We start from the raw sequence: 26602 nt of genomic DNA, 5'->3' as shown, positions 1-26602 counted from the left end.
TTTTGTTGGTTCAAACAGGTTCAGAACTTCATTTTGCTGGTCGGAACAGTGGAACGTAACAAAATAAGGGTTCTGTTAAGATTGGACAGTTATTTCAGTTCCAACCCCTGACTGTCTTGACTTCAGCAGCCAGCATGTTTGTTTTTCCCACAACCAGGAGGGGCGTAAATCACACAAAAGCACACCACAATGTGATGATATGTGACAGGACTCAGGACTCACAATCACACAATCTTCCCCCTTGTCAGTTCTGTGAGAGAAATCTCTCTCAAGCCTTTGTGCTGTGAAGAACAGTCATGACCATCTTGACAGTAGAAATGTGATCTGAAAAGCAACTCAGGGAGATAGAAAGCAGCACCAAAGCTCTCTGCATCTCCACATCCATCTAGGCTCCCTCTCGCTCATTCGCTCGCTGTCCCTTCCCTTCCCTCCCCACCTCTCTTTCTCCTACTCTCTCTGCATATTTCATATCCCTGTGTGTGTGTCCCAATTACTGGCTGGCAGACCCTGTCTTCCAGTTAGTGGCTCAGGGAGAATTGAGACTGCCTTCCTCCCTCCCCAGGCTCTGTGTCCCATAACCCCCCACTCTGCAGCACCCATTCCCTCTCCAGCCCTGGTTCACAACTTCCCACTCCTCCCCATCAGAGCTGAGATTCTGTCTGTAGTGCATACATTAATCATGAGTCATCATTTTTCTTCCCCTGTATGTGATGAACCTCACAAGCAACCACAGGCATTTTCCTAAACCCTGCACCAAGAGAGATCAGTGAAGCTAGTGTCTATGGGTAACGTCTAACTTAACGAAAGCACCAACATGGCCAGGTTACTAATCATCATGGTTGTCAGCAATGACGCCCGTTAAGTGCATCCTGTCTAAAAACTGAACACCTAAAGTCACCTCACCTCCTCCCCATACCCCATCACTCTAGCACTCAGACATCCAATCATAACGGTCAGCTCAATGGGACAGACACTGGGCGATGTGTCCCTGCAGAGGCATTGATTGATCCCTGCCCAAATCCAGAGACCCCATTCCCTCCAATAGAGGAAGGGAGAAAAACACCACAACACCATAAAAAAGGATGAGAGGAAAATCAAAGAGTCTTTGATGCCTCTCTCCTGCTAAGTCTCAACCTCCTACTGGGAGTTCAGCTAACATAGTGAGGACACACACACACACACATACACACAGGTGAGAAAGCTACAGTAATGAGAGAAGATGCTGGGAAGTTGGCAGCGCTTTTCACTCAAGGACAAAAAAAAATAATCATCCTGCCACACAAATGGGTTTTACTGGTGTGACAAAATCAATAGTGGCAAAAAATGGCACTCAGTCGTAGATAACTTGTCAACAGCCTACAGCAGTGGTTCCCAACTCTAGTCCTCAAGTACCTCCAACAGCACATTTTTGTTGTTGCCCCTGACAAACATACCAGATTCAACTCATTGATGGCCTGATGATTAGTTGAAAAGTTAACTTATCACGGTGTGTTTGTCAGGGGCTGTTGATGGGGTATTAAATAAAAGGTTAAATAAATAAATATTCGAGGACCGGAGTTGGGAACCAATGGCCTACAGCATATGTACCGATGCGTATTCATTACGCCGTTTTTGTTGAAAAACGTTTTTTAAATGGATACAACCGCAACGGACCTATCTGCATTTGTCAAATAGAATTATCGTGTTGCTGTTTGTTTCCGTTTGGTTCTTAAACGGTCAACGTTGTCAGTAGCTAATGAATACGCCCCTGTACTCACATAGCTCTGCCTGCCAGGTTGGTGTGGACATGCTGCTCGAAGTCTGGATACTTGGAGGCCAAGTAGGCAAAATCCGGAGGCTTGTCTTTGTAGCGGTTCCGCGGGTGCATTGATTTGTTCAGAGACATCCTCACTTCACTGTGGAGGAAGGACACAGCTGTATTTACACCAGTAACTCGTCAACGGGTTGGAATGCTAACAAGTTAGCTAACTGACGTAGATGCGTGTAAAAGCATACAAAGATAACGCGGGTATAATGTGGGTATTAGCTAGCTTGTTAGCAAACAACAGGCATTCATCAGTAAACTGCAAGCTAGCTAACGTTAGCTAAAGCACATTTCAAATCCATGTTGCTTGTCAACAAAATAGCTAGCTTGACCTCTCTAAACGAGATACACTAGCTAACCTCTTGTTTGGGTGATTTGAGTACCTGAAATATTCGCTCGGAATATATTCTAAAAGTTTTAAAATTTCAACAGTTGTCTTGCACACACGAGCAGAGACCTCACGTTAGTCTTATTGCGTAAACGTTTAGACCGCGTTTCTTCCGGAATGGTGGATGAAGTCACAACTCTGCGCCGAGACATTGGTGACGTCAATATTCCGCGCATTTTTTTTTTAAACAGTACCAAAGACACGTTTTGAAGTGTCAGTGCTTTCAAGAATCCTTGGGACGTCCCTACACTAAATCAATAATCTAACTTCTTGCCTAACCATGTAAAAATTTCAACTTCAATGGGTAGGATCCCAGATAGCACAGACCTTTTGAAGTCTGAAAGGCTGAGGCTACATACAAAAGTATGTGGACATCCCTCCAAATTAGTGGATTTGGCTATTTCAGCCACACCCGTTGGTGACAGGTGTATAAAATTGAGCACACAGCCATGCAATCCCAATAGACAAACATTGGCAGTAGAATGGCCTATAATGAACGCTCTGTGACTTTCAACGTGACACCGTCATAGGACGCCACCTTTCCACCATGTCAGCACATCAAATTTCTGCCCCGTGCAAATTTCAGCAAGAGCTGCCCAAATAAACTGTAAGTACTGTTATTGTGAATTGGAAACATCTAGGAGCAACAATGTCTCAGCCATGAAGTGGTAGCCCACACAAGTTCATAGAACAGCATTGCTGAGTGCTGAAGTGTAGAGTGTAAAAATCTTATGTCCTCGGTTACAACACTCAGTACAGAGTTCCAAATTGCCTCTGGAAGAACTGTTAGCCAGGAGCTTCATGAAATTGGTTTCCATGGACGAGCAGCCGCACACAAGCACAACAGTTTGGGAAGGCACTTGTCTGTTTCATCATGTCAATGACCCCATGCACAAAGCAAGGTCAATACAAAAATGGTTGGTCGAGATTGATGTGGAAGATCTTGACTGGCCTGCAGAGTCCTGACCTCATCTCCATCAAACACCTTTGAGATGAACTGGAACTCCAACTGAGAGCCAGGCCCAACCTCACTAATGCTCATGGCTGAACGGAAGCATGTCTCCGCAGCAATGTTCCAAAACCTAGTGGAAAGCCTACCCAGACGAATTGAGGCTGTTATAACAGTACAGGGGGAACCAACTCCATATTAATTCCCATGATTTTGGAATGAGATGTTCAAAGAGCAGGTGTCCACATAATCTTGGCCATGTGTGTCATCAGTAGTATTCTGGCAGCAATTTTATGATCTCGAGTGTGTGGTTAATTGATCTATTATTCACATACAAATTGTGCTTCCTTAAACTTGAATTCATTTCGAAGCAGATGGCAACATGGCAATTGTACACCTCACCCACCCAGTCAAACATTGCAAAGGGGCTACAGTACAACAGATGTTGACACTTGCTCAAATGTATCCAAGTAAATTAACTATTGCTTGAGAAAATATACTTTTCAGTCATAGCCTAAACTACTCAAGATTCATCTGTTCCCAGAGCTGCATTTTAAGCTTCACCTATTATTTTTCAATATTAATGTAAAATGTCAATAATATTCTGTTCCAAGTATGGTTTCCATCATCGCCAGGTATACCTCACAGCTGTGAACGTTAATGAATCCCTCCCATTATATTAATACTTCATATACACAGTATAAAATGTAATTATGAACATTTAATGATTAATGTCAATAGCCATAGTCTGTCTTATTGACCTAAGAAAACACCATGCATTCACTGAAGAAAATCATGAAATGTTTAGACATGCCATCAATGAAACCTTTAGCTCAAAAATCAGTTAATTCCTGTGTGGACTTGTTATAGACATGTAATATGGCAAGCTGTGCATGTTCTTTGAGAATTCCCCCCCCCCCCCAACCCAATAAAAGGACAACAGTCACAGATATTTGTTTAATGTTGCAAAAAATAATGACATCCAGATGTTAACAATTTTGCTGAACGTGAGAAAGACCATTAAAGCAAAACAATAAATCATGTTAAAGGTGTGAAGAAGTCTGAAGCCCTCAATCTATTCACAAGGCAGATCATAGCAGACAGATGGACGAGACTGGGGGAAAGGACCAACAGACAGTGAAAAGCTTGTCTGCCAGTCCTTCTGATCCACCTAGCCAGTGCAGCATAGGGATTGCTTGGGACCTGCAAATGGCAAAAAGTGATTTATTTTCACAGGGTAGGTACAACAAAAGTTATATGAAGTATTCATTCGATGATAACTATATTACAAGAAGAGGCCCATTCTTCCTCCCGAAAATTTGTTTATAGACCTTTCTCATCCAAGAAAGGGAAAGAGTTTTAACAACAAGAGTCAAATCTAATATCCATTTAGGTTCACTTCAGGCCTGGTTTAGAATTAACACCCAAGGATCCCGATATTATAATTCTGAATTTAGCCAATCAAAGAGAAAATCGGCTTAAATCAGGAAGCTAACAGTCTAGCATCGAGAACAGAACAGATCAGGACATCTGAATGCTGAAGCTACACCAGAATGTCCTACTTGATACATTTTTTGGGGCTTCAGCTAAAACACGTTTTATGGTGCATCAGCACCACCATGTCCAATTTTCCTATCGATTGCTGGTGTATGGAGTAACGCACGCCGACTCTCCAATCAAAGTCTCCCACTGACTGACAGAAAGCAGCTTGGAGAAAGACCAGTCTGGGTCTGACTAAATGCATGGAAGCCTCTAGTCCAGAGGAGGCAAAAGTGGTATTCTCTCAATAAGAAGATTATTTTCTCTTAGAACATCTTTAGTCAGCCGCAATCCCATCACGTATAGAGGAAGGAGCCAGTTCATTAATTTACAGACCTGTCCTCTTAACAGCAACAACCATATTAAGTACAGAGCAGTCCGTCTGCAAACATCATGCCAGCTTGAGCCGACCTGTCTGGTAGAGTCTGTCTGGTGTCTTTGTAAAGTCAATATGCAAAATACACAGTATACATAGAAACCACACACCTGCTTACTGGTAAGAGACAGGAGGGATACAATCCTTTCTCATAAGAGATGGAGTTCTCTTAACCTACTTCTCGCTCTTTTAACAGTATATCGTTTGCCAAGTGGACAAATTAGCATTTGGCAGTTTAGCGGGGTGGCCTGTGGCTGATTGAGTCTGCAATACACTACTTTTTAGGGAATTAGGGTGCCATTTCAGACTCTGCCTGAGTGTTCGGTGGCTTAAGTCACAGCACTTGAACCAGAAAGGTCCACCAAACCAGACAGCTCAGCCCCTGGTACAACAGGGGTACATGCAGCAGTTCTATTGTCGACAGGTCAAACTAGCCACTATGAGGGTTCAGAGGTCAGCAGCTAGCTACATCCAAACAAACACACACAGGAAGAGGAACAGGAAGATATTCAGCAAAGAAGCTTAAGATAAGATCAGTTAAGCAAGTGGAATTCTTTATTATAGAAATGCATCAATGGAAAAGGCTGATAAAAAAAAAAAATTATGCATTTTATTAAGTATTTTTAAATTTCTTACATCTTCGATCATCAGTCCGACAAAGGACCAAAGATATAAAGAAAAGCAGGGATGTGCCAGACAAAAGGATTTTCCCTCACCTGCTGCAGCGTAAGCAGCAGCAAGATGTTTATATTTTTAAGGGAAATGGAGGGATTTGGTTTTCATTTTGTTCAGCCTCCAAGCTCATAAAATGAACAGAATATGATAAAGATCTGCCTGCCACCCAGGAGACGACTGCAATGTGTTAGTCGGCCTGTGGAATTTCACCTCGAGAGCTCTTCACTAGGAGTCTAAGCACTCTTCTGGGCACAAACACAGCCTAGGAAGCCTAGCCCAAGACCAAAGCCAAGGCCAGTCTGTGGGAAGGGAGCTGCTTTAAGTAGGCTTAGGGGTTACGATCCCTTTACAAGAACTACCATCAGACCGCTCTACTGTACAACGAACACAAGCATTCATTAGCATGTCTACTACTAGCATTTTATTTCATCATCAATTGAATGAATCACCCCAACAGTTCACCAGTCAGTTTGGTGGAAACAGATTTGGACACTTCCCTACAGCTCAGTAAAATTACATGTATTCCCCCCCCCCCCCCGAGAGATCCTTTGCACATCCCAAAACATACCTGAGGGGCAACTGACTCCTTGTCACGCTATGACATTCCGACTCATTCGAAACTTGCATATTTCATCCAAAACTAAGGCTTAAGCTTACCCTCCCTAATTTACACAGCCCATAGACACAATCAGCACAAGACAATGGCCAACTGAGCATCAAATCACTTACATGATTCCTATAGTATAACAGACAAAACCCAGCAGACACCAGATTCGTCAAATGGTTAGAAAAAGGGAGAGTTCAGTTGAGTCCAATGGAAAATCACTCAGGTTAGACTTGGGATGTCAATGAGCCATCTTACAGAGGGAGGGAGACACCTAAAGATTATTTTCAAGTGAATTGAAATTAAAAAGAGGTGATCCCTGATGTCTGCTGCTAAAGGGCCAAGTGCTAGAGAAAAGCTGAGAAGCTCGCCTTATCAGTTGCGGCCAACCGTAAGGCCCAGTACCGGGGCGAACAGACAGGGGGCAGCTTATCAGGGAGGAGTAACCTCACGCTATCGGCTCACATAGCTTTCAGGTTGGCATTTAGGCTTACAGTCCACTGAGTTTAGCCTAAATGCTAACCAACGGAAATAAGGGCACCATCTGCACAGCATAGCCAGGTTAATTAATTGAGATGCCAAAACAGAAATGTTATCCGATTCAATAAACGTGAAGCAGAACAAATTTATTGTATAGGATAATTATACGTTTTTCTACTAAGTTTAGTACGCATCATGACAAGAGTAAAAAGCTGTTTTGTTTTCTCAACCCCCAGCTGTCCAAAGATAGTTTGAAACATTTGTATATGCAGCAATTAATATTCACTAGTTCCACATAAAGAGAAATGGTATGCACACTTCAGAAGTGACGTTACAAAGCTACAGATTATTCCAACACCCCCCCCCCAAACCGACAATCTCATATCCTCCGGCATCAAGGGATTATACTCTTCCTTTTGTCGTTTCCCCACCCCCTCAAAAACATCACCAACAGAGACTACCAACAGTGAAAAGGAGAGGAAAAAAATATATAAAAATAAAATAAAGTAGGCAGACAAAAATAAATCTGACATGTAAAGAAACGTGTTTTAAATTATCGGTTTTAGTGCCCTACATTTTACACCCAGTCAAAGTGTGTATCCCAAATGGCACCCTATTCCCTGTATAGAGCACTACCTTTTTTACCAGGGAACAAGGGCCCTGGTCATCAGCAATTGCACCACATAGGGAGCCATTTGTGACGCACACAAAGAAACATCTGCCTTCAGTAAGTAGGTAGGTAAGGCTGCATGTGACAGACAGCCCCGCCCATGTTAAACCCATGGTACTTCTAGACAACGTTATCATGTAAATTTACAGTATACAATTTTGTATTCATCATCACCATGCAATACTTTTTTTGCTGTGCAACATTTAATAGCTCAATCTACATCCAGAATAATGTACATAAAAGGACCATAGTTATTGGACCAGAGAGCGTTATGACAGGAGAAGTTATTAACCATGGTGTGTATGTGTAGCCAGAGGAGATGAAGGAGACTGGGAGGTGAGGTGGGGTGCAGGGGTTGTGGAAAGAGGCCTGGAGGGGGTGGAGTGGGAGGAGAGGGGGTGGTGGTGGTCTGATCAGCTCAGGTCTGATCGGATCAGCGACACTCCCACACTTTAACTGTTTGATCTACGCTTCCGGTGACGACGTACGGAGCATTCTTGTGGAAATCTGAGAGGAGAGGAGAAAGGGCATTAGTACAAAGGAAGAGTAGAAAGGTTATTCATCACAAACCTATATTCCATTTAACATTATGACCTGATTATATAGATACACAGTGGGACAAAAGTATTTAGTCAGCCACCAATTGTGCAAGTTCTCCTACTTAAAAAGATAAGGCCTGTAATTTATCATAGGTACACTTCAACTATGAGACAAAATGAGGAAAAAAAGAAAGAAAATAAAATCACATTGTAGGATTTTTAATGAATTTATTTGCAAATTATGGTGGAAAAGAAGTATTTGGTCAATAACAAAAGTTTATCAATACTTTGTTATATACCCTTTGAGGTCAAACGTTTTCTGTAAGTCTTCACAAGGTTTTCACACACGGTTGCTGGTATTTTGGCCCATTCCTCCATGCAGATCTCTCCTCTAGAGCAGTGATGTTTTGGGGCTGTTGCTATTTTCTATGTGGTTGAGATCTGGAGACTGGCAAGGCCACTCCAGGACCTTGAAATGCTTCTTACGAAGCCACTCCTTCGTTGCCCGGGCGGTGTGTTTGGGATCATTGTCATGCTGAAAGACCCAGCCACGTTTCATCTTCAATGCCCTAGCTGATGGAAGGACATTTTCATTCAAAATCTCACGATACATGGCCTCATTCATTCTTTCCTATACACGAATCAGTCATCTTGATCCCTTTGCAGAAAAACAGCCCTAAAGCATGATGTTTCCAACCCCATGCTTTACAGTAGGTATGGTGTTCTTTGGATGCAACTCAGCATTCTTTGTCCTCCAAACACGACGAGTTGAGTTTTTACCAATAAGTTATATTTTGGTTTCATCTGACCATGTGACATTCTCCCAATCTTCTTCTGAATCATCCAAATGCTCTCTAGCAAACTTCAGACAGGCCTGGCCATGTACTGGCTTAAGTAGGGGGACACATCTGGCACTGCAGGATTTGAGTCCCTGGCGGTGTAGTGTGTTACTGATGGTACGCTTTGTTACTTTGGTCCCAGCTCTCTGCAGGTCATTCACTAGGTCCCCCCCGTGTGGTTCTGGGATTTTTGCTCACCGTTCTTGTGATCATTTTGACCCCACGGGGTGAGATCTTGCGTGGAGCCCCAGATCGAGGGAGATTATCAGTGGTCTTGTATGTCTTCCATTTCCTAATAATTGCTCCCACAGTTGATTTCTTCAAACCAAGCTGCTTACCTATTGCAGATTCAGTCTTCCCAGCCTGTTGCAGATCTACAATTTTGTTTCTGGTGTCCTTTGACAGCTCTTTGGTCTTGGCCATAGTGGAGTTTGGAGTGTGACTGTTTGAAGTTGTGGACAGGTGTCTTTTATACTGATAACAAGTTCAAACAGGTAAGGAGTGGAGGACAGAGGAGCCTCTTAACCTGTTACTCCTACCCCTTACTTTTTCGAACATTCTGTTAAAAATCGCGCAACATTTCTGCGCCCTGCTGCTCATGCCAGGAATATCGTATATGCACATGATTAGTATGTGTGGATAGAAAACACTCAGACGTTTATAAAACTGGTTAAATCATGGCTGTGACTAACAGAACGTGCGTTTCATCGAAAAGCAGGAAAATCTGATCACTGAAAATGGAAATATATATCCATCCGCCACTTCAACCCATTGATAAAGGCGAACCACATTAAATGGGGCTGAGGTTGCAATACCTACAGCTTCCACACGATGTCAACAGTCTTGTCATTTGCCTAGGCTTTGTTTCTTGGTCAAACGAAGAAGAGACAAGCCATTTGTTCAGGTCTCCGACCGGATATTTTGGTTGAGATTTACCCGGACATTATTTCCAGACGTACCCCATATAGAACATACATCGCCTCGTGATCAATTTGATCGCTTATTAACGTGTACTAATACCTAATGTTGCATTACAAAAGTATTTCGAAGTGTTTTGTTAAAGTTTATCGTCGACTTTTTTAATTAAAAAAAATGACGTTACGTTATAAGACGCTATTTTTTTCCATTTATCACACAGTCTTCATAGATTGATATCTAGGCTATATATGGACCGATTTAATCGAAAAAAAGACCCAATAGTCATTATGGGACATCTAGGAGTGCCAACAAAGAAGATGGTCGAAGGTAATGAATGTTTTATATTTTATTTGTGCGGTTTGTGTAGCGACGACTATGCTAATTATTTTGTTTACGTCCCCTGCGGGTCTCTTGGGGTGTTACATGCTATCAGATAATAGCTTCTCATGCTTTCGCCGAAAAGCATTTTAAAAATCTGACTTGTTGCCTGGATTCACAACGAGTGTAGCTTTAATTCAATACCCTGCATGTGTATTTTAATGAACGTTTGAGTTTTAACTAGTACTATTAGCATTTAGCGTAGCGCATTTGCATTTCCAGATGTCTAGATGGGACGCATGCATGTCAGGTAGGAGCAAGAGGTTAAAGAAGAAGTTACAGGTCTGTGAGAGCCAGAAATCTTGCTTGTTTGTAGGTGACCAAATACTTATTTCCCACCATAATTTGCAAATAAATTCATTACAAATCCTACAATGTGATTTTCTGGATTTTTCCCCCTCATTTTGTCTGTCATAGTTGAAGTGTACCCATGAATATCACAGGTCTCTCATCTTTTTTAAGTGGGAGAACTTGCACAATTGGTGGCTGACTAAATACTTGTTTTTGCCTCAGTGTATGGATAGATCTAGATATATATACACACTGCTCAAAAAAATAAAGGGAACACTAAAATAACACATCCTAGATCTGAATGACTGAAATATTCGTATTAAATACTTTTTTCTTTACATAGTTGAATGTGCTGACAACAAAATCACAAAAATTACCAACGGAAATCAAATTTATCAACCCATGGAGGTCTGGATTTGGAGTCACACTCAATTAAAGTGGAAAACAACACTACATGCTGATCCAACTTTGATGTAATGTCCTTAAAACAAGTCAAATGAGGCTCAGTAGTGTGTGTGGCCTCCACGTGCCTGTATGACCTCCCTACAACGCCTGGGCATGCTCCTGATGTGGCGGATGGGCTCCCCTCCCAGACCTGGACTAAAGCATCCGCCAACTCCTGGACAGTCTGTGGTGCAACGTTGGTGGATGGAGCGAGACATGATGTCCCAGATGTGCTCAATTGGATTCAGGTCTGGGGAATGGGCAGGCCAGTCTATAGCATCAATGCCATCCTCTTGCAGGAACTGTTGACACACTCTAGCCACATGAGGTCTAGCATGGTCTTGCATTAGGAGGAACCCAGGGCCAACCGCACCAGCATATGGTCTCACAAGGGGTCTGAGGATCTCATCTCGGTACCTAATGGCAGTCAGGCTACCTCTGGCGAGCACATGGAGGGCCGTGCAGCGCCCCAAAGAAATGCCACCCCACACCGTGACTGACCCACCGCCAAACCGGTCATGCTGGGGGATGTTGCAGGCAGCAGAACGTTCTCCACGGAGTCTCCAGACTCTGTCACGTGCACAGTGTGAACCTGCTTTCATCTGTGAAGAGTACAGGGTGCCAGTGGCGAATTTGCCAATCTTTGTGTTCTCTGGCAAATGCCAATCGTCCTCCACAGTGTTTGGCTGTAAGCACAACCCCCACCTGTGGACGTCGGTCCCTCATACCACGCTCATGGAGTCTGTTTCTGACCGTTTGAGCAGGTCTGTGGTCCCCACCTGCAGAACCACTCCTTTATTGGGGGTGTCTTGCTCATTGCCTATAATTTCCACCTGTTGTCTATTCCATTTGCACAACAGCATGTGAAATTTATTGTCAATCAGTGTTGCTTCCTAAGTGGACAGTTTGATTTCACAGAAGTGTGATTGACTTGGAGTTACATTGTGTTGTTTAAGTGTCCCCTTTATTTTTTTGAGCAGTGTAGAAACAGAAAGGACAAGTAAATGCGCAATGGATTATGGTCATTGTAGTCAATGACCATGTTTTATGCGTTAAACTAAGTAGAATATTGGCTAGTTGGAAACTAACTCCCTACTACAAAACACAGTTCAGGCTGGATCTGATTGATCTCTAGAGAAACTGTGCGATGTGTGCATTGAGCGCATAGAAAGAAAACTAAATGGAATTAGTTGGGTTAAAACTGAAAAAATACCTGAAATTTCAGTTAATCGCCCAGCACTAACATTTTGCTACAGTGTGCCGTACTGAACAAGACGCAGCTGTAACTGACGTTGACTGTAGAAGAAAAGATTGAGAGCGGCTTACCCAGAGAGGTAACAAAATGTTCATGGGCACTCAGGGTCTTCATGCAGCGCTTGTTCTTGTAGTCCCAGATCCTTAAGGTCTTGTCGTCAGCACAGCTCAATATGAACTTGCCTCCGGGGTGAACAAGCATCCCGCGCACCCAGTTATCATGGCCAACCTGGGACAAAAGCATTTGGTTAGAATTGTTAATACAAAATCTATGGTCAGTTTCCCAGACTAAAACTAGCTTTAGTCCAGGACTGTGCTTAGTTCAGAAAACCAGTCAACCTGGGACAGAGTGTTCAGTTAAGACTAGGGTTCAAGAAGGTCAATCCTATTGCAATTCATGTCACGCGAGTACTGGATTCAACAACATAAAATGTGGACATTTTACAAATAAAAACTGCATGAATCAAAATTACCATCTATTGCATCTAAGATTGATGGTCCACTCACCAGTGTCATAAGGCACATTCCAATGCTGACATCCCACATCTTGATGGTCTTGTCTCTGGAGCCAGACAGCAGGAAAGGGCCGGGCTTTCCACTCTTCTTAGACTGGAAGGACACAGGGAGAACAAGAACACGATTAGCTCCAATTGCCACAGTAAAATACCAATACAGAACCTTTAGCAGTCTTCACTTGCGGGACGTCAACCCTTAATAATTTCTTTGTGAGGGCTATATGCAGCCAGCAGCCTTCTGAATGAAATGTATTTTTATACCACAGCCTTTGATAAATAAATACCACCTTAAAATCTGAGGAAATTGACTACCAACAAAATAGTTATCAGACAATGCATCTTCAGAGCAGGGCACATATGCCTACACTTCAGAGGTTCAATTACAGACCCTGCTTCCATATAAGAGTGATTCTGAACACAATGGCAGAAACTTGCACTGAGGGGACCTTACAGCTGAGGGCAATATTTGATTATAGACCAAAATGTGCACTTACATTCAATTGCTCCATTTCTACATGGTATGTGGTGCAGTATAAGTTGTAATTTTCCCATACTAAAACAACCATCAATTTCTTATTTTAAAATCAAATATTTATCTTCGGTAGCTAAGCATGAGTGAAGAGGATATTTTTGGTCTTCAGCACTAACTAATTATTTCTTGGGCACTAGGCAAACAAAGCGTCGCCAAATGTATGGGTGGGATATTATATACTATACATACAAAAGTATGTGGACACCCCTTCAAATGAGTGAATTTGTCTATTTCAGACCCACCTTTTACTGACAGGTATATAAAATCGAGCACATAGCAATGCAATATCCATATAGACAAACATTGGCAGAAAAATGGCCCATACTGAAGAGCTCAATGACTTTCAATGTGGCACAGTCATAGGATGCCACCTTTCCAACAAGTCAGTTGTCAAATTTCTTCCCTGCTGAAGCTGGCCAGGTCAACTGCAAATGCTGTTATTGTGAAGTGTAAAGGTCTAGGAGCAACCACGGCTCAGCCGCAAAGTGCATAGGGTGTAGAAATGGCCTGTCCTCGGTTGCAACACACTACAGAGCTCCAAACTGCCTCTGTAAGCAAACTCAGCACATTAACTGTTCGTTAGGAGAACCATGATATGGCCGAGCAGTCGCACACAAGCCTAAGAGCACCATGCGCAATGCCAAGCGTCGGCTGGAGTGGCGTAAAGTGCGCCGCCAATGGACTCTGGACCAGTGGAAACCTGTTTTCTGGAGTGATGAATCACGCTGGCAGTCGGACAGAAATCTGAGTTTGGCGCTCCCAGTCCGAATGCAGTGCACCAACTGTAAAGTTTGGTGGAGGAATAATGGTCTGGGGCTGTTTTCCATGGTTTGGGCTAGGCCCCTTAGTCCCAGTGAAGGGAAATCATAATGCTACAGCATACAATGATATTCTAAACGATTCTGTGTCTCCAACTTTGTGGCATAAGTTTGGGGAAGGCCCTTTCCAGTTTCAGCATGACAATGCCCCTGTGCACAAAGCGAAGTCAATGCAGAAATAGTTTGTGAAAATCAGTATGGAAGAACTTGACTGGCCTGCACAGAACTCTGACCTCAACCCCATCAAACACCTTTGGGATTAATTAGAATGCTGACTGCAAGCTAGGCCTAATAACCCAACATCAGTGCCCGACCTCACGAATGCTCGTGGCTGAATGGAAGCAAGTCCCCGCAGCAATGTTCCAACTAGTGGAAACCTAGAAGTGTGGAGGCTGTTATAGCAGCAAAGGGGGGACCAAATCTATATTAATGCCCATGATTTTGGAATGAGATGTTCAACAAGCAGGTGTCCACAGTTTTGGACATGTAGTGTGCACACAGATATTAAAGTAATTACATGACTCAGAACATGCCCTTCCCTGTTTCAGAACTCTTAACAGTTTGGGTTCCCCTGTGCAGGCTCATCTCAGCACATACTCACATTTGGTTGCTTTTGTTCACAGAACATAAAGTGTGCCAGTATAATTGATGTCAGGAGAACCATTCTAACTGAAGCAGCTCTGCTCCTAAGCACCAAGTTCTTCAAGTCTTCAAAAGGAGCATTTGATCAAAGGCAAGGGTAATGGGGTTTGTGTGAGTGCATATACAACAATACCATCACTGCAGACTTAGCACATCAACCATTCAAATGGGTAAATACAGAAAGAGCGCTAAAGAGAAAAACAGGCTCCCTTTGAGAACATGGGATATTGTGTATCATTGTTGGCAGGCATCGAGGGAGACCAGGTTCTTGACAGGGCAACTAGCTGCCGGTGAGGATAAATGTTTAAATCGAATGAAACTGAAATTGGACACGCATGATCACAAGACTTGGGAGAGCAGGACAATCACAGGGGCAAGGTGATGGTCTGACCCTGGGTTCATGACAGGGTTGCTCCTGTACTTTTAATTTCATGGTCTGATTCAAACATGTCTGGCTCTGTGAGGTGCCAATCTTAGGTTAGGAGACAGACCAAATAAGCCAGATATATAGGAAGTCAGAGGGAGGGTGGAGAGCAAAGTACATTTTCTGACATAAGAAACACACGCACTGCAGGACGTGGGCATATTATTAACTTGGGTGTTCACCCGGGAATATCTAGGTCGACTTTCCCTTGGTCAATCAGACACTTGTATGTACCTTGCCGTAACGTTTAAATGGGTGTGCACACAATATTATCTTGATGTCACATTACCATTTTACTTAAGCCATGTACATACAATGCTCTTGGAAGGCATTCAGACCACTTGACCTTTTCCACATTTTGTTATATTACTTTCCAAAAATTGATTAAATACTTTTTCTCCTCAATCTACACACATTACCCCATAAAGACAAAGCAAAAAAACAGATTATAGTTTCTTAAAAATGTATTTAAAAAAAACTGAAATCACATTTACATAAGTATTCAGACCCGTTACTCAGTCATTTGTTTTAGCGCTTTTGGCAACGATTAAAGCCTCAAGTCTTTTTGGGTATGATGCTACAATCTTGGCACACCTGTATTTGGAGAGTTGCTCCCACTGCTCTCTGCAGAAAAAAAAGCTGTCAGGTTGGATGGGGAGCATCGCTAAACAGCTATTTTCAGGTCTCTCCAGAGATGTTTGATCCGGTTCAAGTCCGGGCTCTGGCTGGACCACTCAAGGACATGTCCCAAATCCACTCCAGTGTTGTCTTGGCTGTGTGCTTGGGGTCATTGTCCTGTTGGAAGGTGAACCTTCGCCACATTCTGAGGTCTTGAGTGCTCTGAAACAGAATCTCTGTACTTCGTTCCGTTCATCTTTCCCTCGATCCTGACTAGTCTCCAAGTCCCTGCCGCTGAAAAACATCCCCACAGCATGATGCTGCCAACACACTTCACTTTAGGGATGATGCCAAGTTCTCTCCAGATGTGATGCTTGGCATTCAGGCCAAATAATCTTGTTTTTCATGGTCTGAGAGTCTTTAGGTACCTTTTGACAGCCCACTTGGAGTTTGCCATGTGCCTTTTACTGAGGCGTGGCTTCTGTCTAGCCCCTACCATAAACGCTTGATTGATGGAGTGCTGCAGAGATGGTTGTCCTTCTGGAAGGTTCTCCCATCTCCACAGAGGAACTCTAGAGCTCTGTCAGAGTGACCATCGGATTCTTAGTCACCGCCCTGACCAAGGCCCTTCACCCCAGATTGCTCAGTTTGACCTGGCGGCCAGCTCTAGAAAGAGTCTTGGTGGTTCCAAACTTCTTCCATTTAAGAATGATGCAGGCCACTGTGTTCTTGGGGACTTTCAATGCTGCAGAAAATGTTTGGTACCCATCCCCAGATCTGTGCCACGGCACAATGCTGTCTCGGAGCTCCACGGACAATTCTTTTGACCAAACCATGGCTTGGTTTTTACTGACATGCACTCTCAACAGTGGGACCTTATATAGACAGGTGTGTGCCTTTCCAAATCATATTCAATCAATTGAATTTACTACAGATGGACTTCATTCAAGTAGAAACATCAAGGATTATCAATGAAAACGTGATGCACCTCACCTTAATTTTGAGTCTTATTGCGATGGGTCTAAATACTTAAGTAAATACGTTTTGTTTTTTTTGAAAAAATTCTAAAAACCTGTTTTTACATTGTCATTATGGGGAATTGTGTGCAGATTGATGAGGAAAATGTTTTATTTAATACATTTTAGAATAAGGCTGTAACATAATAAAATGTGGAAAAAGGGGACGGGGTCTGAATACTTTCTGAATGCACATAAAGGTTTTGGCACAGATCCAGGGACAGGGCATAAGGGTAAGGTGCTTTTGAAGAGTCAGCAGGTGGCGTTTCGAGGAATGAAGGAGGGAGCAAAGCCTTTAGTTCAGTGTGAATATCAGTATTTCAGTGTCAAGCTCCTCACCTCTGAGCCGGTGGCCTCCAAGATGGTGGGATGGGCACTCTCAGGAGCCCAGGAGATGCACTCCACCACGTGTTCGTGCTCCCGCAGCTCAGCCTTGCACTCTTTGGATGCCACCACCCACACACGCACAGTCTGGTCGTTGGAGCAGCTGGCGATCAGGGTGCCATCCTGGTTGGGCCGGACCATCCTCACCCACTCCCTGTGGCCTGTGAACGTCTTCACACAGTAGCTGATGGATAGGAAGAGGGGAGATGGGTTAAAGATGGTTGCTTACTTTGCAGAGGCATAGGAAATGTAGAAAACTACTTAAAAGAAGAGACGCTCCTGCACACTTGTGAACGTTTTCGCTCACGGTAAGCACTGCTATTTGGCAACATACTTACCCTGTGGCCACCTCCCACATTTTAATGGTTTTGTCCCTCGAGGCAGATACTATGTGATCTCCATTGGGCATGATGGCAACAGATGAAACATTGTGATCATGTCCTGGAAAACAAAAGACAACGCAATGAGACCTTCACTGGGCCATAGGTAGCCTAGCAGTTGAGAGTACTGAGCCAGTAACCTTTCGGTTACTGGCCCAAATCCCCGGGCTGGCAAGTTGGCCAAAATCTGTCATTCTACCAACAACAACTTTTACCCTCCGGTGGCCGATGATGTGGATATCGATTTAAGGCAGCCCCCCTACATCTCTCTGATTTAGAGGGGTTGGGTTAAATGTGGAAGACACATTTCAATTAAATGCATTCAGTTGTGCAACTGACGAGGTATCCCCTTTCCAAAACAACCACTGACAAATAACTATTGGTTAAATGTCCAAGTATTGTACTTTAGACAGAGGACATTTGGGCTAAATGCATTGTTTGCCAGCTTTTCCTGCCCAAGCCTTGCCATTTCTGAATGCCACCCATTTTGACAAGAAGTCCTCCCCATCATGTCACCGGAACTAAAACGTGCCTTAAATATCGTTTTTGTTCAAATTAGCCAATTAACATGAATAGTGAGATGGCCAATTACGTCCAGGGTGTCTTTGTTCCTAGAGAAGAGGCAGTTAATTACCTAGAGACCAAGGCAGCCATCTTTAATCTGCTAAAAATATGAGGAAACTAAGGAGGCTCTAAAAAGGCAAGCTTAAATATATGTGGTGGGGAGGGGTAGTGTGTGGGTGGGGGGAGAGACCCACAGTGCGCAATGGCTGTTATAGTAATGGGTGGTCGAAGGCTCAAAAAGGGCTGTTATCTGTTTCAGGGGGGCCTGAAGGCACATGTAAAATGTACCACTTGGAATTATCCAGCAATTAGGATTAAAAGAGGGGAGGAGCAGTGAGACTGCCTAAGGACTGGTACATTTAGAGTGCTGATGATATGAGAAATAGCACCTCGTCTTGAGGGTGTGAGTGAGAGAGAAAGTCCCCACCGCCTGTAGGAGTTGGAATGGGGAGGATGTTGAGTTTGGCATTAACATTAAAGCCTGTGTGACAGAATTCGGTTGTGATGTGAAGCTCCTGTGTTTCCCTGGGTTATCTGTTAATTGAAGCAGATTGCCATGAACATAAGTGAGGATGAGCCATATCATATGTGATAATGAACAGCATCGGTAGCACCTGTGTCCCAACGCACCATCCAAACACATGCACGTCTAGAATTGCTCATCCAAGCTTTGCCCGAACCAAACAATCACATACCTCGCCATCCCTGCTCCTCCTCATGGTTTAAGACATTATATCTCTCAACCGATTAGCTCTCTAGACAGTCCCACCCATCCACTCCTGTCCCTCCAGTCCCCTCACCATGCATGGTTCTGATGCACTCAAAGCCCTGGAAGTCCCACAGCTTGATGGTCATGTCTGCAGAGCAGGAGGCCAACAGCTTGCCAGTATGGTCAAAGGATATATCCTGGACAGAGTCTGTGTGACCCTTCAGCGTCCGCTCAAAGTCTCCTGTCTCATAGTCCCACACCTGGCAAGGAGAGAAAACACACCATTTCAGCTGCTGTGTGAACATAACGCATGAACAGAACACCCCTCAGCTGCTCTCCAAAATCTAGAAGTCCTCACACCAAAACAGAGACCCCAAATACCACTGTCTCGTCTAGCCTTGTCTGCACCGTGACACTGCCTCTTCCCCGAGCGACCAAGCAGCCAAAACAGGCTTACAGGAGGCAGGCAGTGACTGGCACAGAGAGATAAGGATAGATTCATAAAATGCAGTAGAATATCATATTAATGTCATATCACAAGAGAACCAATACATCCTGGGTGAGGTGCCAGAAATACTTCTATAGACATTAAATACCCACAGTTCACTGTCTGAGGTTCGTCTCTAGAGCTCCAATAGCACAGAATGACGAGCCTAAAGCCAGACAGCGTCTCGACATGCAAACACCGACCCCATACATATTCAACGTTCAAAGCCTTTGTCTGATTAAGTTACTGTTTCTAGAAGAATACATTTGTCTGTGAAGCGTATAAATTCAAATATCCCCATATTGGGATAGTGAGAGAAAGGAATAAGCCTAGTGTGGTTTAATAAATGTCTATAGTGATTGTGTTGATATTGACAGTGGGATTTGAGTCTTAAATAGCAGGGTCAACAACAAACACTAGTTTGGCTGCATCTAAAACACGATGGGTATCACATTACCCTGTGTTTCCAGACAGGCAGGCACTGTGTGGATAAGCTTTTCCTCCATCACTGAGCATGGGGGGTGGGGCTGGACTTGGGCAAACTGACAGAAGCCCCCTCCTAACTCATTTGGGCTTTCTCCACCCGCCCCAGCCCGTTTTGAGTCTATGTCTACCACAAAATCCACCCCAGTATGGCGTGTTGTTAAGTCTGCCAGTACCACCAAGACCATCACTTAGTCTGCGGAGCTTGTGCTTCTGCCACCAAACCCATCAGTGCTGAGCTTGTTACCTATGCAAATGGCAGGCTAGTGAAACATAGGTGGTGCAATTTATTACAGCTTTTATGTTATTTTCTTCTGCAGACCAACGTATCCCATTAGCTCAGTAAGCTGCAGTATAGATGCAACTGCACAATGTCATTAGGTAATAAGGTCAGAGGTCAAGGGAGGCTAACCTGAAAATAAACTGTTTATGTACTGACAACAGCATGAGAAACCATAAAATGAATGTACGCCACTGTCAACGATGTGGCTCTAAGAGAGAGAGACTAACGTTAACTCTTTCCATTGACCAACTAAAAATAAGCTACATTCAATTTAAAGATCAAACCAGTAATTAATATAGGCCTACTTGAGAGGACACTAAAATAGTCACTTTAAAATAATGTGGTCCAGTCTACGCTGAAGGCCTCCACAGGGTCTTTCTTGCCATAAGCAGCAGTTAACCTGACACTCAACCTCAAGCTGTTTGGCCTAGTTTAGTGTGAGGGACAGGGCTTCTTATCACCATGCAGATAAAGGGAATGTGAGACACACAGCGCAAAGGAAGTAGAGAAGGCTCACTGCTCACAAAACCTGCTGATTTACATACTGCCAAGGTGGCGAGCTCAAGGACAGTAATATATATATATATAAATGGATTGCATAGATTTGCTACGTTAGCAGAAGGGATAGTAGAGGACCAGAGGGGGAAGGAGTGAGGGCAAGCAGAGCATCAAAGCTCTGACAATTACTCCCTGCATAGCAAAAGAGGAGAAAGAGAGACTAGTTTCAGACTGCAGGCAAACCAACAGCCTTACTGGAATGTCAAAGAGAGAATGTCAGTGTGCAGAGCTCTTACGTTCAGCTCCCCAGTTAAAGATTTAACAGCAAGGTCTGGAGGGAAAGTAGGGCACAGAGTGAAGCGAGCCAGGCTAGGAAAGAAGAAGCGGCATAAGAGGGCAGATTGGGAGATTTGGAGCCTGACTGTGCCTGCTCTGGGATGGCTGGATGGTGGTCGTGGCAGGGGGGCCAGCTCGCAAGCGAAAGATAAAATAACAGGAGTAAAGGAAGGAGGGAGGTGGTGGTGAAAGCCCCTGGAGGGAGTGTGGCAAAATAGAGAACAGGCGACTGATTCCACATGAATAAAAGATACAGCACAAATATTTATACTCATTTGGGCACAGAGGTAGCTCGCTGTGGCAGCGCAGCAGACCAGACACTGTAAAAACAGCATGGCAGACGAACCAGGGTCATTATTATACTGCCAGTATTAATGCACTTAAAAATAGCAATTTATGGATGTCAAATCGATAGGGGGGGGTGCTGTAGGGCATGTCCTGATAAAAGGAGCGCGCAAGGAAGAGAAAGCGCAGGGGCAAGTGTGGTAGGTATTTGGTAGTGCTGATGCGGTGCCAGGCTGGCACACAGGCTGAATGAACAACAAGGAAGCAGAGCTCATCGCTTTGGGAACGCAGCTAAAAGCAAAACATTATTGTTTTATGAGCATCTCTCCTCTGCGTTTTGTAAAAAAATATCTAAAAGAAATCCACACATGCCTAGAGCATATTATACAGCTAAGCAAATCTAATAGAGAATGAGGCCCGCTACTGCATACTCCATCTTTCAAAATATTTCAGCAGCATTGAAGGTCCCCAAGAACAGTTGTCATCATTCTTAAATGGAAGAAGTTTGGAACCACCAAGACTTCTTAGAGCTGGCCGCCCAGCCAAACTGAGCAATCAGGGGAGGAAGGCCTTGGTCAGGGTGGTGAACCCGATGGTCACTCCAGAGATGGGAGAACAACCATCTCTGCAGCACTCTACCAAAATCAGGCCTTTATGGTAGAGTGGCAAGATGGAAGCCACTCCTCAGTAAAAAGGCATGACAGCCAACTTAAAGTTTGCCAAAAGGCACCTAAAGGACTGACCATGAGAAACAAGATTATCTGGTTTGATGAAAACAAGATTGAACTTCTGCCCTGAATGCCAAGCGTCACATCTGGAAGAAACCTGGCACCATCCCAACAAGAAAAGCATTATGCTGTGGGGATGTTTTTCAGTGGCAGGGACTGGTAGACCATGAAGTGAAAGATGAACAGAACAAGGTACAGAGATATCCTTCATTAAAACCTGCTCCAGAGTGCTCAGGACCTCAGACTGGGGTAAAGGTGCACCTCGCAACAAGACAAAGACCCTAAGCACACAGCCAAGGCAATGCAGGAGTCGCTTCAGTACAAGTCTCTGAATGTCCTTGAGTGTCCCAGCCAAAGCCCATACTTGAATTTGATCAAACATCTCTGGAGACCTGAAAATATCTGAGCAGCAATGCTCCCCATCCAACCTGACAGAGCTTGAGAGGATCTGCAGAGAATAATGTGAGAAACTCCCCGAATACAGGTGTGCCAAGCTTGTAGTGTCATCCCAAAGACGACTCATGGCTGTAATTGCTGCCAAAGGTGCTTCAAGAAAGTTGAGTAAAGGGTCTGAATAAGTGTTATTTTTTAAATGTTTAATTCACAAACATTTCTAAAAACTGTTTTTGCTTTGTCATTACAGGGTATTGTGTGTAGATTTATGAGGAATTAAACTTTTTTTTTTAAATAAAGGTTGTAACTTATACTTTCCTGAATGCACTGTATTTGGCATATTTGGGTTAAGAACAGGTCAAGTAATACTATATGCTTTTAAACAATTTAATTCTGAAATGTATCTCAAAATAGTAATTTAGTGTCTCAACATTCTCAAAACCCCAAATTAGACTGACAATGATCGATATTGTAATACTGTCATTATCTATGTGGCCTAAGTACACTCTTAGCTATGATGTGGGCGTACCCCAAGGGTCAATACTGGGGCCCCTCCTGTTCAGCCTGTACATTAATGATCTGCCTTCTGTCTGTACTATATATGTGCATGCAAAGAGCAAACAACAAGCTGCACAATAACTCACTACTGTAATGGTCCAGGTTACAAAGTGGCTCAGTGACTCGTGTTTGCATCTCAATGTGAAAATAACTGTTTGCATGTTCGTAACAAAGAGGGCAACAGATGCTACTGAGCCATATGTCTGTGTCAGGTGAGAAGCTCTAGGTGGTATCTGATTTTAAGTACCTTGGCATCATACTTGATTCCAACCTGTCTTTTAAAAAGCATGTGAAAAAGGCCCCAAAAAAAGACCAAATTCAACCTAGCCAATTTCCGATTTACACTAAATTGTTTGACTACAGAGGTAGCAAAACTGTTCTTCAAATCTATGATACTCCCCCACTTAACATACGACTTGACTAGTTGGGCCCCAAGCTGGCTGTACAACGTTAAAGCCTATTCAGTCTGTCTACAAACAGGCTCTCAAAGTGCTTGATAGGAAGCCAATAGCCATCATCACGGTTACATCCTCAGAAATCATAAGCTCCTGAGTAGAGGTCGACCGATTAATCGGAATGGCCGATTAATTAGGGCCGATTTCAAGTTTTCATAACAATCGTAAAAATCGGTATTATTGGGCACAGTTTTTACACCTTTATTGAATCTTTATTTAACTTGGCAAGTCAGTTAAGAACACATTCTTCTTTTCAATGATGGCCTAGGAACAGTGGGTTAACTGCCTTGTTCAGGGGCAGAACGACAGGTTTGTCAGCTCGGGGGATCCAATCTTGCAACCCTAACTAGTCCAGCACAATTACGACCTGCCTCTCTCTCGTTGCACTCCACAAGGAGGCTGCCTGTTACGCAAATGCAGTAATCCAAGGTAAGTTGCTAGCTAGCATTAAACTTATCTTAAAGAAAACAATCATAATCACTAGTTAACTACACATGGTTGATGATATTACTAGATATTATCTAGCGTGTCCTGCGTTGCATATAATCTGACTAAGTATCTGATTGAGCGGTGGTAGGCAGAAGCAGGCGCATAAACATTCATTCAAACAACGTTTTTCCAGCAGCTCTTTGTTGTGCGTCAAGCATTGCACTGCTAATTGTCATTGTGTTGCTGGTTCGAGCCCAGAGAGGAGCAAGGAGAGGGACGGAAGCTATACTGTTACACTGGCAATACTAAAGTGCCTATAAGAACATCCAATAGTCAAAGGTTAATGAAATACAAATGGTATAGAGGGAAATAGTACTACAACCTAAAACTGCTTACCTGGGAATATTGAAGACTCATGTTAAAAGGAACCACAAGCTTTCATATGTTCTCATGTTCTGAGCAAGGAACTGAACCATTAGCTTTCTTACATGGCACATATTGCACTTTTACTTTCTTCAACACTTTGTTTTTGCATTATTTAAACCAAGTTGAACATGTTTCCTTATTTACTTAAGGCATTGATTTTATTGATGTATTATATTAAGTTAAAATAAGTGTTCATTCAGTAGTTGTAATTGTCATTATTACAAATAAATAAATTTAAAAAATAAAATAAATGAAAAATAAAAGGCTGATTAATCGGCATCTGCTTTTATGGTCCTCCAATAATCGGTATCGTTATTGAAAAATCATAATCGGTCGACCTCTACTCCTGAGTTGGGAAAATCTTGTGCAATAAACAAGATTCAAGATCCTAAATGGCCCGGCTCCCCCTCCACTCAGTATTTTTGTTAAACAGAAAACCCAAACATATGGCAGCAGATCCACAAGGTCTGCCATGAGAGGTGACTGTATAGTTCCCTTAAGGATAAGCACCTTTAGTAAATCCGCTTTCTCTGTGAGCGCTTCCCATATCTGGAATACACTGCCATCAGACACACAACTGCACCACCTATCACACTTTCACAAAATGTATGAAAACATGGCTAAAGGTCAATCAGATTTCTGATCATGATCCCTAGCTGCGTATTGCCACTTTCCATGTTGTCTGTAGCTTGTGAGGTGTGGAAACACTGTTGCTTTTATGAATTTTGTCTTGCTGCTTTTTGTTCTACGTCTTGCTTGTCCAATGTTGCTCTGTCTGTACGCTACGTCTTGCTTGTCCTGTTGCTCTGCATGTGCTCAATGATTGTCTATATTGTAATTGTTTTTAATAACCTGCCCAGGGACTGCGGTTGAAAATGAGCCGGCTGGCTAAAACCGACACTTTTACTGAAACGTTGATTAATGTGCACTGCCCCTGTAAAAATAAAATAAACTTTAACTTGCACCAACTACACTGAACAAAAATATAAATGTAACAATTTACTGATTTACAGTTCATAAGGAAAATCTGTCAATTGAAATAAATTCAGTAGGCTATAATCTATGGGTTTCACATGACCAGTAATACAGATATGAATCTGTTGGTCACATTTTTTTTTTTTTTTTTAAAGGTAGGGGATGTGGTGGATCTGAAAACCAGTCAGTATTTGGTGGGACTACCATTTGCCTAATGCAACGTGACGCATCCCCTTTGGATAGCGTTTATCAGGCTGTTGATTGTGGCCTGTGGAATGTTGTCCCACTCCTCAATGGAGGTGCGAAGTTGCTGGATATTGGCGGGAACTGGAACACGCCGTCATACACGTCAATCCAGAGAATCCCATGCATGACACGTCTGGTGACATTTTCAGCTTGCAGGAATTGTGTACAGATCCTTGCGACATGGGACTGTGCATTATCATGCTGAAACATGAGGGGATGGCGGCAGATGAACAGCATGACAATTGGCCTCAGGATTTCGTCATGATATCTCTGTGCATTCAAATTGCCATGGGTAAATGCAATTGTGTTAGTTGTCCATAGCTTATGCCTGCCCATCCAATGACCCCACCACCACCATGGGGCACTCTATTCACAATGTTGACATTGGCAAATCGCTTGCCCACACACCACCATCTGCCCGCAACAGTTGATACTGGGATGATTCATCCCTAAAAAGCACACTTCTCCAGCGTGCCAGTGGTCATCGAACGTGAGCATTTACCCACTGAAGTCAGTTACAAAGCCAAACTGCAGTCAAGGTCAAAACCCTGACAAGCATGCAGATGTGCTTCCCGAGACAGTTTCTGGGAGTTTGTGCATAAATTCTTGGGTTGTGCAAACTCACAGCTTCATCAGCTGTCCAGTTGGCTGTTTTAAGACTATTCCACAGGTAAAGAAGAAGGATGTGGAAGTGCTGGAGTAGTTAAAGGTGGTTTGCGGTCGCGAGGCCGGTTGGACGTACTGCCAAATTCTCAAAATCGACATTGGAGGCAGCTTATAGTAGATAAATGAGCATTACATTATCTGGCAAACTCTGGTGGACATGGTTGCAGTCAGCATGCCAATTGCACACTCCCTTAAAACATCTGTGACATTGCACATTTTAGAGTGGCCTTTTATTGTCCCCAGCACAAGGTGCATCTGTGTAATGATCATGCTGTTTAATCAGCTTCTTCATATGCCACACCTATCAGGTGGATGGATTACCTTGGCAAAGGAAAATGCTAACTAACAGAGATGTTAACAAATTTGTGCACAGAATGAGAGAAAAAGCATTTTGTGAGCCTGGACCAATTCCGGGATCTTTTATTTCAGCTCATGAAACATGGGACCAGCACTTTACCTGTTCCGTTTATATTTTTGCTCAACATATGTTGACACCCAATTTCATGCTTTTACACCAAATATAATTGGTTCAGTGGCACGTTTTGAAATTGTACAAGGACGTGAATTGGTTAAAGATTATGCAGTTCAATGGTTGGTACACAGC

At 43.3% G+C, this 26602-nt stretch overlaps 2 protein-coding genes across 5 annotated transcripts in view; both read right to left on the bottom strand.

The window, feature by feature from the left end:
• LOC124005289 (RNA N6-adenosine-methyltransferase mettl16-like) overlaps positions 1 to 2327 on the bottom strand; it is a 38209-nt gene extending 35882 nt beyond the window's left edge. For both annotated transcript variants that reach the window (XM_046314408.1, XM_046314409.1), the window contains exons 1-2: positions 2188 to 2327; positions 1758 to 1895 (exon numbers count right to left, since the gene is read on the bottom strand). In XM_046314408.1, coding sequence (XP_046170364.1) covers positions 1758 to 1885 — 128 coding nt within the window. In that variant the 5' untranslated portion in view covers positions 1886 to 1895; positions 2188 to 2327. The remainder of the gene's footprint in view (positions 1 to 1757; positions 1896 to 2187) is intronic.
• A 1757-nt stretch (positions 2328 to 4084) lies between these two features.
• Positions 4085 to 26602, bottom strand: part of LOC124005015 (lissencephaly-1 homolog A) — an 83790-nt gene continuing 61272 nt past the window's right edge. For all 3 annotated transcript variants that reach the window (XM_046313846.1, XM_046313845.1, XM_046313847.1), the window contains exons 6-11: positions 18842 to 19010; positions 17436 to 17538; positions 17053 to 17281; positions 12656 to 12757; positions 12221 to 12377; positions 4085 to 7992 (exon numbers count right to left, since the gene is read on the bottom strand). In XM_046313846.1, coding sequence (XP_046169802.1) covers positions 7919 to 7992; positions 12221 to 12377; positions 12656 to 12757; positions 17053 to 17281; positions 17436 to 17538; positions 18842 to 19010 — 834 coding nt within the window. In that variant the 3' untranslated portion in view covers positions 4085 to 7918. The remainder of the gene's footprint in view (positions 7993 to 12220; positions 12378 to 12655; positions 12758 to 17052; positions 17282 to 17435; positions 17539 to 18841; positions 19011 to 26602) is intronic.

The sequence above is a fragment of the Oncorhynchus gorbuscha genome, linkage group LG19 (genome assembly GCF_021184085.1).
Source record: "Oncorhynchus gorbuscha isolate QuinsamMale2020 ecotype Even-year linkage group LG19, OgorEven_v1.0, whole genome shotgun sequence".
NCBI lineage: Eukaryota > Metazoa > Chordata > Actinopteri > Salmoniformes > Salmonidae > Oncorhynchus > Oncorhynchus gorbuscha.
This window is presented reverse-complemented; position numbering and strand designations above follow the sequence as displayed.